Source organism: Marmota monax, unplaced genomic scaffold (genome assembly GCF_021218885.2).
Source record: "Marmota monax isolate L192 unplaced genomic scaffold, Marmota_monax_Labrador192_F-V1.1 WCK01_AAM20220418_F8-fsc00004, whole genome shotgun sequence".
Lineage (NCBI taxonomy): Eukaryota > Metazoa > Chordata > Mammalia > Rodentia > Sciuridae > Marmota > Marmota monax.
The window spans coordinates 6,678,355-6,696,000 of NW_026692881.1; the positions used below are offsets into that span (position 1 = coordinate 6,678,355).

The 17,646-nt window shown below is 40.5% G+C and overlaps 1 protein-coding gene across 1 annotated transcript; it reads left to right on the plus strand.

The window, feature by feature from the left end:
* The first annotated feature begins 7,416 nt into the window (after positions 1-7,416).
* On the plus strand, positions 7,417-17,037 carry LOC124096530 (interferon-induced protein with tetratricopeptide repeats 1). Its single transcript, XM_046450478.2, has 2 exons — positions 7,417-7,789; positions 13,838-17,037. Exons 1-2 carry the CDS (start codon positions 7,785-7,787, stop codon positions 15,228-15,230), a joined length of 1,398 nt encoding a protein of 465 aa, XP_046306434.1. The 5' UTR covers positions 7,417-7,784; the 3' UTR covers positions 15,231-17,037.
* The last annotated feature ends 609 nt before the right edge of the window (positions 17,038-17,646 follow it).

Here is a 17,646-nt window from a genome sequence, read left to right on the forward strand (position 1 = left end):
TGGAGGACGAAACCACACACAGAGAAAGGATTTCCAGGGATTGGTAATATACAGCAATTTCACTCTACATATCTAGTAGGATATATCTTTTGACAAAAAGATCAGAGAAAATTCTTCCACTCCATTTAGCACTCATTCTGAAGGGTTTTGTTGGCTGTCAATGTGTTTTAGAATAGACCCCATGAAAATGAGTTGTTGTCACTTTGAAAAGGATTGCTCTACTTGGTAGCAAAGATGCAGAGAGCTAAGTTGGACCCAGTTAAGTAGAAATCCTGTGTACCTGAATTTATCAGATGAGCTCATTACACATCATCTTAAAATGCACACATAGTATCAATTTCATTTTCCAGGTTTTCATAATGTACTACAATTATATAAAATATCACTGTTGGGGGAAGTTGGTTGAAAGGTACACAGGAACCTTCCTGCTGCTACCTATGAGTTATCACAGTTTCAAAAAGTGAGTTAAATACTAAAAATGACACAAAAATTCTAATAGTACTTGAGTACTTGCAGTAAGACAAACTGCAGGTCAAGGTGGGATGAGGGGTCCCTTGAAGATCTCTAAGAAGGGATGAAAATTATCAGACCATTTGCAAGAAAGGAGTTTTGTAATCTGAGTGCTTTCTCTTTGGTTGTAATTGGAAGCAGTTTAGGAATAATCTCAAAGCCTCAAGTACATATTTATACCTTGGTCAAAACAATGAGTAGTATATTCTTAAAAAAAACAGCATACCACAGTGGTGCAGCCACTTCAATATTCATAGCAGCATAATTCACAATTGCTAAACTGTGGAATCAACCTAGACGCCCTTCAATAGATGAATGGATAAAAGAAACTGTAGTACATATTCACAATGGAATATTACTCGACATTAAAAGAGAATAAAATTATGGCATCTGCAGGTAAATGAATGGAGCTGGAGAGTATCATTTGAAGTGAAATAAGCCAATTACACAAATCCAGAAACCAAATGTTCCTCTGATAAGTGGATGCTAATCCATATGCAGGGCATGGAATGAGTGGAGGAATTTTGGATAGGGCAAAGGGGAGGAGGAGGGACAAGGAGATAAGAAAGATGATGAAATGAGGTGGACATCATTACCCTAGGTATATGTATGATAGCACGAATGGTGAGACTACTCTGTGTACAGAGAAATGAAAAATTATGCTCCATTTGTGTACAATGAATCAACAAGCTTTCTACTGTCATGTGTGACTGATTACAACTAACAATAAAAGAAAAACAGGTTGTAACATTATTGTACAATGGTTAGTTTTCAGTCACACCACTCTAACTGTGCTAAAAATTGGTTGATTTTTCAATGTACGTATCCTCCCAATACCATGTTATTTTGGAAAAGAAGATTATTGGCAAAGATGTGAGTGGTGGTGGGTGGAGGTCAATTAACAAAAATAAGGATTAAAACAACAAAGAATAAATGAAAAACAGGTTGTAACTAAGAATATCCTTATGATTGAATCAATTGGGGAAGTGTGATGTGCAATTAACAGAGATATTCCAAATACTGAGTGCCAGTTTTTAAATTATAAAGAGAAATATTTATACATCTGACTTGATGATAAAGTGAAAACTCTAAGGAAAATCAAAGACCCTGAAAAGCATATATGGGTTGGCGACTGCAGTTAAGCCTTTCCTGATCCTAGCATGAACGCATCCTGTATGTCTTCTGAGGTCATTAAATTACTTTTGCTTTGCTATAATTACCACCAACAGTAGCTTGGGCAATGCAGGCTGTTGGAAAGGATGCACCCAATGCAGGAAAGTCGGCTGTGGGAAGAGCGCCACCTAGGGGTTTAGTTTGTTTCTGACCCCCCCACCCCCACCCCACCAAAAAAAAAAAAAAAAAAAAACAGGTTTTCAATACTTTACTGGTCACTAGCTCTTATTTGACATGGGCTTCAGCAAGCTGGTAACAGATTTCGGGCCAAAAGTCATGACTTCTGGAACTGTGTACAGTAAGCATTTACTAATACTATGTGATTGGGTATTTGAGATATTTCAGCAGAAATGGTTCAATGTCTGTCTATGAAATAATAATGATGACGAAGATGATGACAACGATGTTGGTAGTAAACCACTCAGAACTGCATTATTTTTCCATACCATTCTGTTGAGGATGAGGACAGAAGGAAGAATTCCTTTCCTGCTGTATCGATGTGGAAACAAGGCAGAGAGTAATACCTAGATAGAAGTGGGGGCAGGGATTGCGTCCCATACCACTGAACAAGTTCCTTATAGCTGAACATTTGCTGAATACAGGATAAAACCTGTCCCATTAATTCAGCTCTCTGACGGCCTCAGGAAGTCCCTGTGGAAGCTTATGGAATTGGTGAGGACGGGAGTGGGAGATGAGCTGGGCAGGAGGGGTTGAGCAGGAACAGCATCCATCAGGCAGCGTTGTCCAGGGATTTCTAAGAGGAAAACTGCTTCCAGCTGCTCTTCTTCTGCATCTGATTTGAAAAGACATAGGAGGTAACTTTTTTAGAGGAAGCATTATTTTTAATACAGTGACTGAAAAGAATAACGATAACTCAATCACCTCTTTTGGGCATGCTTTTTTAGAGTAAGCAGCTAGAAAGAGAGCAAAGGAGATGGGGAAAAGAAAATTCAGACTCTACCTCTGGGTAGCACCATAACCAGGTGCTGCCTTTATCAGATTAGACAGCTCCCTGTCAGTCTGGAGAGAATGGATGTGGTCTATGCTGAAAAAAAATTTCCAATGTGACAAAATTGGCACAAGCACACTAAGCTGTGGTGGAAAACCTCAGTAACTGCCCCAAATACATTATACACGAGGAGAGAGGTCCCCAAGCCAAATATAAAAAATTTCCATGTGGGTGACTCCCCCAGCAGGCCCTTTCCTCTCTTGAAGGTGGCTTGCTTCACACACGTCTTCCACCTCCAAACAAACTTCCACATCGCTAAATAAATAATTTTTTTTTATTTTCTATGATTCTTGATTAAAATCTTTCTTTCAAGAAGACAAGAACTGAGAAACCCTTCACCTGATAATTTTCATGTGCCCAGTAGTGTCTAAATGTTTGAACTCAAATTTCACAAACTGTAGTTGAGATTGGATGGGAATTGGTATCCGAACAAAGGGGTCCAGCTGGGCGCAGTGGTGCATGCCGGTAACTTGGGACGCTGAAGCAGGAGGATAAAAATTTTGAGGCCAGCTCAGCAATTTAGCAAGGTCCTCTGAAACTTAGTGAGACCCTGTCTCAACATAAAAAAAAAAAATTTAAAAATCAGGGCTGAAGATGTAGCTCAGTGGTTAAGTGCACCTGAATTCAATCACCAGTACCCCTTCCCCCCACCCGAAAAAACAAAAACTTAGAGGAGGTCCATGCTGGAGCAATAGAAAGTTTTCTGTTCCAACCATAGGATCCAGGGTTACGAAGCACTTTTTGAGATTTGACTTCTTTCCTTTATAGGGAAGTTTTAAACTTTATTTTCTCTTTGATGTTTCAATAACTTTAGTCTATGAAACAATGTGCGAATACAGAGATTAAGAGGAAAAAATAAGGCACATAGTTATAAATGTGATAAAAATGGGCCCATGACAAAAGAATTAATCTCAGTGGTAGAGGAGATAGTTGAAGCTTAAATATTCTCCTCAGGAGGAAAAGAGAATGAGATAGGCGAGGGGGTGGTAGGCAACTTTAGAGGCACACTAAGCAATTATTGAAGAGACTGGACAGACCTGAGGACAGGAAGTGACTTGTCAATGATTCGTTCTGGAATTTGAATGAGCCTCAGGAACAGACATAACCTTGGGAGAAAGTCCTTCTCAATGATTCGTTCTGGAATTTGAATGAGCCTCAGGAACAGACATAACCTTGGGAGAAAGTCCTTCTGAGTGTGAATACACTCCTGCAGAAAGTGAGATTTCAGGGTGGGATCCAAGGCAACTCTGGTCAGTTTTGGTTCTGGTCTTAATCCAGAGTAGGGAATTGCAGAGAAGCTCCATCTCTGTTTTGGAGATAGAAACAAGACAAGGTATGATATAGTTTGATTCTGAGTTCCCATCTGAGCTTCTCAGCATGACAGCAGGCTAATCTTTGGTTTGTCAATTCCTCCTCCTCCTCCTCCTCCTCCTCCTCCTCCTCCTCCTCCTCTTTCTTTTTTTTGTACCAAGGATTATACCCAGGGGCACTTAACTACTGAGCTACATCCCCAGCCTTTTTTTTTTTTTAATACAGACATGGTCTTGCTAAGTTGCTTCTGACCTCCCTAAATTGCTGAGACTGACTTTGAATTTGAACTTGCAATCCTCCTTCCTTAGCCTCCCATGCCTCTGGGATTACAGGAGTGAATCACCATGCCCAGCTCTAACACCTCATTTCTAAACAAGGTTGATTGCTTATTTCTGTCAAACTGACACCAAATGTAACAACTAGAATGCTTTTTACTTCATTAAGAGGACACCTTTATGTGTTATATGTGCCTTCAGCACGCAGAAGGCCAAGTGAGAGTGTGGTAAGAGCCCTCCTGAGAGACAAGACAAGGCGACTAGGCATAGTCAGTTTCTCTGTGTAGATGTCTGTTGCAAGTTTGTTGCAACTCTTTGTGGCCTAGGATACCTAACTAAACTGTATATTACCATATATGTGAGACAAAGGGGCTAACATGTAAAAGAAACTAGTAAAGGGTATATAAGGCAATGCCCCAATTGCACTCCAGGCTCAGCCTTTGGATACAAATCCCCTGGGCCAGCGCTGACACTAATAAATATTGCCCCCATGCCCTGTGTCTCTGCCCAAGAATTGCACACAAAAGCAGAGCTGCCTCCTGAAATTCTCCCTTTTCTGTGCAGTCATCCAGATTCCAGACACTGGCCTTCATGAGAGGCAACAATGAGCTGGCTACCAGAGAGTTCCCTGAGGAAGGACCTCAACTCAGGACAAGTGGGGTCTTTGGCATAGGTGATTGTTAGGGTCTGTAAACAAGTCAAGATGGCGCCTGGCATTTTGCCAGGGGGAGTGGTTTGTGAAGTAACGCCAGCGAGCCATTAAGTGTGGAGATTCCTTATTGGTTGACTGCTGTATCTAGTTTATGTTAATTAAGATAAGTGTGTGGAATGTATATATACCCCTCCTGTCCTACAATAAACGGCTCCCACTCCTGCTGTATCAATCTACACAAGTTGCTCGTCACCCCCCCCCCCCCCCCCCCCCCCCGGTTATTTTGCTGCAGCCAGACTGCGGCAGATGATGGACAAGAATTTCAGCACATGCCAGTCAGAGACACAAAGAGATTTATTTAGGAAAGCAGATGCACATTCAAGAGAGAAGGTGGCCTATCTCAAGGGTAAGAGGCTTTGGGGGTAAAGCAAGGAACACACGTTCAAGGGAGAGCACGAACCATCTGCAGAGGAATAAAGAGCAGCCCCTTGTTCTGGGGTGTTAATGTGTATAGAGGGGGAGTAACAAGAGGCTGACCTAGAGGAGTCAGGGTGGAGTTACACAATTTCATACCAGTTTTCCCTGTGCTCTCATATTTCCTGTTACTTTTGGTAGGCTAGCACCTGGGCCGAAGAAGAGGGGCATGGACATGGACCAGGTTGCTCATGAGTTTCTCGTTGTACATTTCAAAGGTTCCTGGGCATTTCCTGTTTCCAAGGGGTCATTGAGACTCAGTGCTTTTGAGATTCATTATATCTTTCTTTTTCTGTATTCTCAAATCCTTATCTCAGGTTGATATTCCCTGTTAGGGAAAGAGGCAGATGTGGGCGCCAATGCTAGCCAATGACTGGATTTCTGTAGCGCTAGAAATATCTATGGTCCAGGTGCACAGTTACTGGTAATATGCTTTCAGTTACTCAGCACACCTGAAAATCTCAAAAAAAAAAACCACAGTACTTGGTTCTTACCCCTTGACTCTTAAGCATAAAGCCGTGGGCAAAAGGCACCTTCAGAAATTTCCATCTCTTATCTCCAATTCTCTCTGCCTCTGCCTGACTGCTTGATATTCACCTCTGTTTATAAACAAGAGTCTGCTATTTTTATTCTTTTCAAACCATTAACCAGAGGTGGGAACTTTGGGCTGGGAAATGATAGATATGAGACTGAGCCCGGTATTAGGAGCCTACAGAGGGAAAGCTTGGATTGAGCCTTCAGTGGAAGGGAGACAGCACTGATTGACAAGGGGAACTAAGCCACTCCTCTAAGGAAAGGGCAGCTTTTGACCAAGTTGCTGAGGTGCCTTGGGCCTGGTATTTCTTATCTGTCACGAGTGTCATACTTTTTAAAGAAATTTCTTCCTTATGGAAGATATGGATCAGTTGATAATTAGTTTCTTCTTAGAGACCTTATGATATCAATGTTCTGAATCTTGAGGTGCACTAGCTCTTATGGCCCTCCCAGTCATTGAGATAAGATTGTTGAAACTATGGAAAGAAGGAGAAAGAAAAAAAAAATGCCTCCCTATCAAAGGAATGACAGGTTGGGGAATTAAGGCCTCTGGTGTTCTGCAGCCTTTCTGAATACAATTCTTCTTCTAATGAATGACAGGTCAAAGCTAAGGCCTCGGGTTTTTTGTCTTCTGTGCTCATGGTGGTTCCAAACCATCACAAAGCCACAAGGAAAATTATGTAGTATCCAAATTATACATGACAAGCCCAGCACATTCAGATTCAGTTTTCCAGGGAAGCAAGTCTGACACCTCCTCCCAATAAAGGGCTTTGCCATTATTAAATGAACTGAGGCTGGGGTGAGTTTGCTCTCTGTAAGCTACTGGAGAGCCATGACTTCACCACACCTGCCAGGAAAAGGGAGAAATTTCCAGAGAAAGTTAGGAAAAGCAGAGCTCAGCAGAACATCAGTAAAAAGAACCAAAGCTGTACCCATAATCTCACACTCAGCACAGGGGTATTCTTCCTGAGCTCTGCTCACAAACTAAGAAGATTGCACAGGTAGGTAAAAGTAGAGCAAGGATAGTTTTCATGACGCCAAGAGGAAGAATGTTCTCATATGCATGGCTATGAGAACCATTTCTGGGGAATCCCATTGCCTTAGGTGGCTAGATTAGAGAGCATCAGCATTGGGAAACACATCGTCATTCAGTCCTAATATGATCTGTTTGAAGGCTCAGGAGGCTGCTGGCACATAGGGCTTCTCTCTTCCTATGAATAAGCAAGAGGTTACATAGATGCTTAATGACAGTGAGCACTCTCCAGAAGGTAAGCAATGGATAGAACACTTAGTAACACACACCTCTCAGAGAAAGGCAGTACTCTTGGAATAAAATTCCTATTCAGAGAATTACATAATTTTATGCCATATCTGAACAATCCCTGGTTCCAGATGAGCAAACAGGAGCAGAGGGGGAGGCATGACTTCTCCAAGTTCACACAGCCATTTTCATAGGTCCTCCTGACTCAGAGGACTCTGAAGTAACTTCCAGGTCCTTACACCCAGAATGTCCCCCAGGCTGGGAGACAGGAATTCACACCTCAAGACAATCTTTGTCACCAGCCTTCTCTCAACCAGTTCTCAGGAGGAAACAAAGAAGGAATCTCCACCTCCGCTGAGGTTTCAATTTCTATGAGCAGGAATTTGCCAGGCTTAGTTTCACTTTCCACTTTCAGTTTCTAATCTTCAATTGCAAGGACACATCTGCAGATTACATCATCTGTTCCTTATAAATCCCTGTCCTGGGGTTCCAATTTATGAGCATATCTACAGACAGACCACCAGATCTCTGAGAAGCCCACCAAACTGAAAACACTGCAGAACTGCAGCCTCATTCACAGCAACCATGAGGTAAGGATTTCTTTGCTTTTTGGCCATTATATTTAAGTGTTAATACTATCTCAGCAAGTTAGTTCTCTGAGATCAAGCTTTCTAATTTTTCTGTTTGATTATCCACTCATAATGTGTGTGTGTGTGTGTGTGTGTGTACACACACATGCAAGGACATTTATAGCCACAGCTAAGCTGTTGTATTAGTGTAGGCATTTTCATTTCTGTTGAACTTATGTAGCTACATTCATGCAATTCCTGAAGCAGACTAGGACAGAGGAAAAGAGTTTTGCAAGAAGAGAGAAAATGATTCCAGAATCAGAAATTCTTTTTCCTCACACTATTGCCCATCTAGGGAAAAGAGATCAGGTTGTCAGGTTAGAGACATCTCATTCTCCTCACTCCTCATTTTGGTGGGAAAGGACCCACACAGTAGTGTGAGGTTCATGGAGCCTCCCAGATGTCTGGGGAGATACTGTGGGGATGGGGTGAGAAGCTCATGGCCTTCCTCTGGAGACTCCTCAGTTCACCTTCTGAGGGGCCAGCTCTGATGAAGCTCTGACTAGACTGAAGGTGAGCAGATCATAGTTCCTGTGACCTCCAGTCCCTGCAGGTCCTTGGCATCCACCTGTCCATGGGTGTTGGCTGGAGGTCTGTGCTTAAGAACATTCACATCTTCCTTACCAGAAAGGCCCAATGGGAATTTCTCTATGGTCCCAACTGAATCCTGAATCAAGTAACTCCTGAGATCAGCAGATAAAAAATCATTAGTTAACATTAACTTGCAAATGTCCCCTCAGAGTTCCACTGGGAAAAAATTGGGAGGGGAAGAATTTCCAGAAATCACACAATCACAGGTCTATGATCAACCCTCCTGCAAAAACAGATTAGTCACTGCCTAAAATAATCAATTAAGCATAAACATTGTAAAAATAGTTATCACTCCCTGAATGCTTATTAAGTGCCAGTCTGGCTTCCAACAGTATAATATAAATTATTATATTTAATCTTCAAAAAAAAACCAATGAGGCAGGTACCTATATTATGACTTTGCAATATGGAATCTTAGATCTCGAAATGTAGTGATTACACAGACAATAAGAAGTAGAGTTTAGATATGAATAAGTCTGTTTATTAAACTGTTAAACTGAAGTTTCCCATAGAATCACAGTGCGTTTGCATGACATCACTTCAGGTGGCACCCTAATATGTTGTTACATTTTGATGATTTAACGTTAATTTCAACCTATGCTAGGAAAAAAATTATATGTGTCATATATAATATTTAAGTTATATAATTTGTAAAATTTCTATTTAGGTTAGCAGCATGAGTCTTTTTATTAGGATAATATAACATGTAAGACAAAATTTGTCATCTTTAACTTTTCAAACTCTAAAATTCACTGGTATTTAGCACCTTCACCATGCTGTGTGAGCATCATCACCATGATGACGTAGTTTAAGGACATCTAATAACTGTGAGAAGAACCTCGTACACATTGTCACTTCCTACTCGGCCCTCTCTCAGGCCCCAGCAAACTTTCATCTGCTTTCTGTGTCTCTGCATTTGCCTGTTTGGCTCTGTCATATGAATGGACACATACAATATGTGGCTGGAATGGATTCTTTCAATTTTATGTTGCCTTCAGCCTCCATTTTGAAGACGAGTTGGCCTTTCTCATGTGGAAGCTGAGTGAAGTTCCTCTTGACACAGCTCCCGGTTCTTTACTACCTCCCAGCTCCTTAGGGTGACTGATCCAGACATCTGCCTTCTGCAAATTTCTCCTGGTAACCAGTTTTGTGGGACCTCCCTTTGGGACCGGTCAATAATTAATTCCTTAGGAGATTCATCCTACTCACCCCTAAGCCCTTCCCAGACTGGGCAGATATGCCACAGTATCCACCTCTCAGTGACACCATGATCCCATAGAACTGGAACCAACTTGCTCTAAGCCCACCAATTAGAACTCTCTGCAGGATTCCCACCTGAGTGATGTCTTGGACCCTAATAAAGGATTGGGCCCGTATGAGAAGAGCCTAGTGATATTCTTTATCTCTTGGTCCCTACCCACTGGTTGAGCATCAATGTCCCTGAAGTTCCCTACTTCCTATTGTCCCTGAAAGGCATCTTGCCCTCTTTTCTCTGGGATTTATAAGTGGTGGACTTCTTCTGTTATTTCATTTGTTGTTTGAGTTGCCCTCTTGTGTTTCACCTGGGTAACAAACCTGCAGTTAACTTCTTTCCAGGTCAGAGCTGCCTCAGAGAGTATATGCTCAGGTGTGAATGAAGAGGACAAAGCCAGAAAAACTATGGATTTTGCCAGTGTCTACAGATTTGCTATAAGGGGGCACCTGGTCATGGGTCAGATATTTAGGCATTGGACTGTCCACCCAAATATAGATGTACCCTTGGAAGACACACTGCAAACATCCATGAACAAATGCTTGAAGTCTCATCAGAGCTGGACTAGAGTTTGTAGACACTATCATGAGAGCCCTCTCAAACCACTGCCCTCCCACCTACAAAAACAAAACAGGGTACTCACGGTTGGCTTCTTTCATTTAACCCAATGTTTTTAATGTACACATGTGTTATATCAGGTGTGAATGGTTCATTGCTTTTCATGGCTAAAATTTTTTCAATTTTGTGGGTATATAACTTTTTATTTATCCATTCATCAATTAATGAACTTTTGCATAGTTTTAACCTTTTGGCTATCGTGAATGGTGCTGAGAATGAATATAAATATACAAGTGGTGTTTTCAATTATTTTGAGCATATATTCTGATGTGTAATTCAATAAAAAAAATATATTCTGTAGTGAATCATATGGCAATTGTACATTTAACTTACTGAGGGACTGCCAAACTCTTTTCCGTAACAACTCTACCATTTTACATTCTCACCCAGCAATGTATGAGGGTTCCAATTTCTCTACATCCTCACAATTCACTGGCTATGTTCCTCCCCCCCCCCCTTTTTTTATTGCTCAGTTACAGGTAAGAGGTTGGATCTCTTTGTGGCTTTGATTTGTGTTCTTCAAGTGACTAAGGATGCTGAGCATATTTTCTTGTAATTTCTGGCCCTTTGTAACTCTTCCTTGGATAATGTCTCTTCAGGGTCTTTGCCCATTTGTGAAATGGGTCTCTTGTAGTTTTGTTGGTGAGTTATGGGAGGTTGTTACACATGCTGAATATGCATCCCATTTCATATAGTGATTGCAAATATTTTCTATCACTCTGGGAGTTGTGTTGTCTCTGTCAATGGTGTTCTTTGATGAACAAAAGTTCTTAATTTTAATAAAGTCCAGTATCTCTCTCTCTCTCTCTCTCTCTCTCTCTCTCTCTCTCTCTCTCTCACACACACACACACACACACACATTTCCTGTGATTTTGGGATCAAAGCCAAGAAAGCATTATCAAATGCAAGGTCATGAAGCTATTCACTCATGTTCTCTTTACAAAGCTTATAGTTTTAGTCTCACTTTTAGGTTTTTGATCCATAAAGGCATGCACCTTGATGTGGGAATTCTAACTTCCAGAACTGTGATAAAATGAATTTCTGTTGTTTATGCTACCTAGTTGATGATGATATTTTGTTATGGCAGCTTAAGCTGACTAATACAACCATATATTCAAGGATTTATTTTTGGGATCTCTATTCTCTTACATTGCTCTACTTTCCATACTCTTCCAGTAGTCTATATATCTCTGCAGTCTTTCATATGGTCTTGATGCCCATACCAGAATGTTTTGATTTCTGTAGATTTGTAGTAAGTTTTAAAATCAAAACTATATCCCCAGCCCTATTTATTTTATATGTTGAGACAGGGTCTCACTAAGTTGCCCAAAGTGGCCTTGAACCTGTGATCCAACTACCTGCCTTAGCTTCCCAAGTAGCTGGGTTTACAGGTGTGAGCCACCACATCTGGCCCATTTTGTAGTTTTCAGTGTACAAGTCTTTTATCACCTTAGTTAATTTTTTTCAAGGTATTTTATTCTTTTCTATGTTATTGCAAGTGGGATTTTTTCATTTGTTTTTGGATTTTTATTGTATATAGAAACACAACTGAATTTTACATATTGATTTTATGTCCTTCCATTTTGCCTAATTTGCTTATTAGTTGTAACATTTTTGTGTGTGTGCAGAATCCTGAGGGTCTTGCACATATAAGATCTATGTTGAATATAAGAGATGAAAGGAGGCATACTTGACTTAGTCCTGATCTTAGAGGAAAAGTTTTCAGTGTTTCACCATTCAGGATGACTACATCTGTGGGGTTTTCATAAAGAGCCTTTACTGTGTCGAGGAAGTTTCCTTCAGTTACTCTCTGTTGAGTGTTTTCATCATGCAAATGTTTCTGGTTTTATTATTTTTTTCCAGCTGCTTTTCTGCATTAATTTGGACAGTTGTGATTTCTTCTTTCATTCCATTTATGGTATGTGTTATGTTTTGGATATGAGGTGTCCCATATGTGGTGAGACAATGCAAGAATGTTCAGAGATTAATCAATGAATTTATCCATTGATATGTATTAATTTGGGTAGTAACTATAGGCAGGTAGGGTGTGGCTGAAAGAAGTAGGGGGGGGGTGCCTTTGGGATTTACATTTTGTCCCTTGTGAGAACAGCTCTCTCTGCTTCCTATTTGCCATGTCCTGAGCTGCTTTCCTTTGCCACACTCTTCTGCTATGATGTTCTGCCTCACCTCGGGCCCAGAGCAGTAGAGTCAGCTGTCTATGGACTGAGACCTCTGAAGTGTATTGAGATCTCAAATGTATTAAAATATGTGAGCAAGTTTGACTAAGGAAATGGCTGTGTGGATAAAGCTATTCAGTTCTTGGCAAAGGTCTTGTGGGCAATACCCAACTCTGCCTTCCTGCGGCTCCAAATAAACTTTTTCTTCTCTATATTGTTTTTGTCAGGTCTTTTAGTCACAGTGACACAACAGTTGATTAAAACAGTATATTACATTAACGATTTTCATGTGTTGAACCACCCCTTTCTATGACATTATCCATTTAAATGACATTTGGGAAATGCTGGAGATTAAATCCAGGGCCTGACACATGTTAGGCAAGCATTTGACCATTGAGCTACACCCTCTGCCCTTTTTAAGTTATATGGAGACATGATCTCACTATGTTGCCCGGGACGGGCTTGAACTTTATCTTTCTGACTCAGTCTCCTGAGTAGCTGGAATTACAGCTGTGCAGCACTGAACCAAGCTTCCATTATATTGTTGAATTGACATAATTACAGACATGAAGAACATGTTCTTCTATGTCAATTCAATAATATAATGGAAGGCCGCAGGTGTGACTATAGAGGGGTATCTTGAGGTGATGTTGTGGTAATGAGGTGATTCTGTACCTTGATCAAGGTGGCGGTTCTAGAGGTTTACTCACATGAAAAAATAGCCAAGTTACCTAAACTCATTGTTGTGCTATGTCAATTTTGTAGTTTTGATTTTGTACTGTAGCTGTGTAACTTATCATTGAGAGAAACTGGGTGAAAGATACATTGTATCTCTGTACTATGTTCACAACTTTTGTGAACCTATCATTATTTCCAAGTAAAAAGTGAAGGGAAAAAAACTGTCAAATATTTTCTCATTTCAGTCATCTTCATTGGTTGAATACCATGCACAGTGCAGTCCTGAAGTCAATAATGTTTACTGGAGTTCTGCCTTTCTAACTGGTCTCTGTTGTTTTCAGTTAAATAAGAAGTTTTACATAGCATAAAATAAACTTTAATAGTTTCCATATGTAGACTTATGAATCCTCTCGGAGCCTAGCATGACAAGTGTTAATGTTATCACAGTTTTGCAAATGTGACCTTGAAGAACAGAGTGGTTACTTGCCTAGAAAGGGCTGGAAACACCTTAGAAAGCCACACAATTTACATTCATTGTTCCTGCATATTTTAAAAATCCAGGGAACTCTAAGTAAAATTTCTGTAAATGTGGCACTTTCAGAATAAGAACTAAAATTGAACAGGATGTTTTATTGGGCTTTTTCTTATGGCTGTTCCTTACTCAAAAAATAAAATCTGCTTTTGTTTCACAGTGAGAACACTGATGAGATCCAGGACAGGCTGTGGCAGTTGAGATGTCATTTCACGTGGGATCTGCAATTTGAAGACAGTGAAATACCGAATTTAGAAAGCAGGATCTTGGAACAGATTGAGTTCCTAGACACGAAAAACAATGTGGGGATTCACAACCTCCTGGCCTATGTGAAGCATGTGAAAGGCCAGGATGAGAAAGCCCTGCAGAGCTTGAGAGAAGCTGAAGACTTGGTCCAGAGGGAGCACGCAGACCAGGCAGACCTGAGGAGCCTGGTGACCTGGGGCAACTGTGCCTGGGTGTATCACCACATGGGCAGATTGGCAGAAGCCCAGACTTACCTGGACAAGGTGGAGGACACTTGCAAGAAGTTCGCAAGTCCCTCCTGCTACAGGCTGGAGTCTCCTGAGATGGAGTGTGAGGAAGGATGGGCCTTGCTGAAGTGTGGGAGAAAGAATTATGAGCGGGCCAAGGCCTGCTTTGAAAGGGCTCTGGCAGTGGAGCCTGAAAACCCTGAATTCTATGCGGGGTTTGCCATCACTGTCTACCGCCTGAATTACAATAATGTAATTTCTCTTGGCCCCCTGAGAAAGGCTGTCCAGCTAAATCCAGATAATACATATGTTAAGGTTCTCCTTGCCCTGAAGCTCCAGGATATAGGACAGGAAACTGAGGGAGAACACTACATTGAGGAAGCTCTGAACAATACCTCCTCCCAGACCTATGTCTTTCGATATGCGAGCAAGTTTTACCGAAGAAAAGGCTGTGTGGATAAAGCTATTCAGTTCTCGGCGAAGGCCTTGCAGTCAACACCCAACTCTGCCTTCCTGCATCACCAGATGGGGCTTTGCTACAGGGCAAAACTGTTCCAAATAAAGCAAGCTAAAAACATGCAGGATAGAGAACATGTGGACAGAATAGTAAGATTAGTCATATTTCATTTTGAATTTGCTCTGCAACAAAAGCCCACATTTGCTCTTGCTCTTCTGCACTTGGCACGTATGTATGTTGAAGCAAAGGATTACAGAAAAGCCGAAGACAGCTATCAAAAATTGTTATTGATGGAAACAGATGAGGATCAAGTACTGGTAGATGCACATTTCTACTATGGCCAATTTCAGGAATTTCAAAAGAAATCTGAAGATGATGCAATTAGGCATTACTTAAAAGCAATAAAAACAGAAAAAGAATCACATTCAAGGAATCAAAGTATGAAGTCTTTGGAGAAATTGGCCTTGAAGAAACTTCAGAGAAATGCATTTGACCTGGAAGGCTTGAGCCTTGTTGGTTTTGTCTACAAATTGAAAGGAAAAATAAATGAAGCCCTGGATTACTATGAACGGGCCCTGAGCCTGGCTGCTGGTTCTGAGAAAACTGTGGGACATGGTCCTTAGGCACTGAATATCAGCCACTTTCACATTTTATTCTCTTTTAGGTTAATATGTACTATAATCATCTATTCTGTTTGCTGCTTTCAGAAACATTCTGTGTAATTCATTGTAATGATGTAATTTTTAAACAATTACTCAAAACCTAATATAACCTTAAACAGACTTAAATTGTATTTAGAAAATGGTGAAACACAATGTTTGTGTGTGTGAGTGTGTGTGTGTGTAGAGGGGGGGGAGACAACATTTGTGTGAATGCTATTTAGTAAAATAAAAGTTTACTGAGCAGATTGGTAGCAAGTAAAGACACTGAACTTGCATACACAACATGTTTAATTAATTCATTTTATCAACAAGTAGTTTATAGTAATATATACCAAAAATACTAAGGTGAACAGCAAATGCTTTTCCTGAACTTCATGCAGTTTATGATCTAGTCAAAGAAACAGGTACATAATTAAAAGTGGACTTTCTCCATATTTCAGGTTTAATTTACTATCAAATTGTCCCAGGGAGTTTCTCTTGTACTATGCCATTTTATTTGAAGCACTATTTAAGTTACTTACTGATAATCTATTGATCTAAGTCAAGAAATATGAAAAGGAGGTAAAACAATTTGATAGCAGAGCTCACTGATGCAAAACAAATCTCAGGATTGCATAATATGTTGTTCAAGGTAGGTTTGACCATTTCCAAGTAGCACACTTAGATAATGTCTTTTTGTTAACTCAACAGCACCTCTCTTTTTCATTCTTCTCAATTCTGGAAGAGGTATTTGCACTTCTCGGTGCTGAATAATACTACAGTGTGATACAGTCTGGATGTTTTCCAGAGAAAAACAACACATAGCAAATCCTGAAACTTAGGTGCTCTTTTGTATTGAAAATACTACTGACAAACTTATACATGAGCATCTCTAGGCATTACCAAGAAGTCTGTTTAAGTTGGCAACTGAATTTTAGGAACTTATTACTTCCAAATAAATGACTGACAGATCCTCAGTTGGTACTCTTATTTAGATTGACTCCTGAGGTGCCCAAGCCCAGGCCTTTGCTAATTGCTTTCACTGTAGGATCCAGTCCATTGTGGACCACTCTAGCCACCAGTGTATTCCATTCTCATGAACTGCTTCAGGAATCAGTCTACCCTACAACCTCCTCCAACTAGTATTACCTACTCTATTCATCCATTTTCTGTTACTATGACAAAATATTTGAGGCTAGGTAAGTTATAAAGAAAATAGATCTACTTAGCTCACAGTTTTGGAGGCTGAAAATTCAAATAGGATAGCATAGGCTCTAACAAGGTCATCCCCCCCCCCAAAAAAAAAAAAACTGTACCATGTCAGGGTGTATGATATGATGGAGTACACAGATAAGGAAGCAATCACACAGCCAGACAGGAAGTCAGAGAGGGAAGAGGGGTCATTTTTACAACCTCTCACTAGGCACTACCTCTTGAAGCTTCCACCACCTGTTAACATCACCATGCTGGGGACATACTCACAAACCATATTCAAACCTTAACCCCCATCATCAGCCTATGGTCACAGCTATGTGCCTTGCTCCAACTAAACCAAATGTGATGGCAACCACTTCCACCCTGAAGTTCCATGCTAAAGGACATACTCCTTGAAACCTCCACTTTTACTTAGGCCTCTTCCTCCTAAATATCAATATATGCCCAACATCTCCTGATCTGTATTCATTTTTCCTCTCTGACCTGAAGTCTGCCTCAGATCACTTGCAGGCAGTATAATTATTTTTAATTAGAAATATAAATGATGGTATTATTTACAGCAGGGATTCTCAACCCTGGTGGGGTGAGGGTAGTGAGACAGGAGGATTTTGCTTCCCAAAGGGCTTTGACAAGGTCAGAAGGGTTTTGTTGTTGTTGCGTGGTGGTGGGGGGGGGGGGGGGGGGGGCAGGAATCACAATTGTGGGGTACTTCTGCCATCTAGTGGATGAACACAAGAATGCTGCTTAAAGAGCCTAGAATGTATTGGACAGCTTCCCACAACAAAGAATTATCCAGCCCAAATGTTACTAGTGCCAAGTTTGAGAAAGTCTGACTTCATCTACTTCTTGGAAGTTATTGACAGTCAGTGTTTATTCTGAAGGACTACTTTGGGAATCCCTATTATGTTTGTTTCCCAAGCAGGTTTTACAACAAGTTGTGTTTAATTTTCTGTTCCCCTTTTCTCCAGTTGTTGTATTTTACATGTTGATAAACATAATGTTCAAAAGACAATGAATTATTGATTCTCTCAAGATTTGCTCAGTTCAACCGTCTGTTTAAAAAAAAATTGGTATTCAAATTCCATGTAGTAATTTCAGCATGTTCAACATACTCCCTCAACAGCCAGGTCTTTTTTTTTTTTTTTTTCCAATCCTGATAATGTATAGTCCTTTAACATTTTTT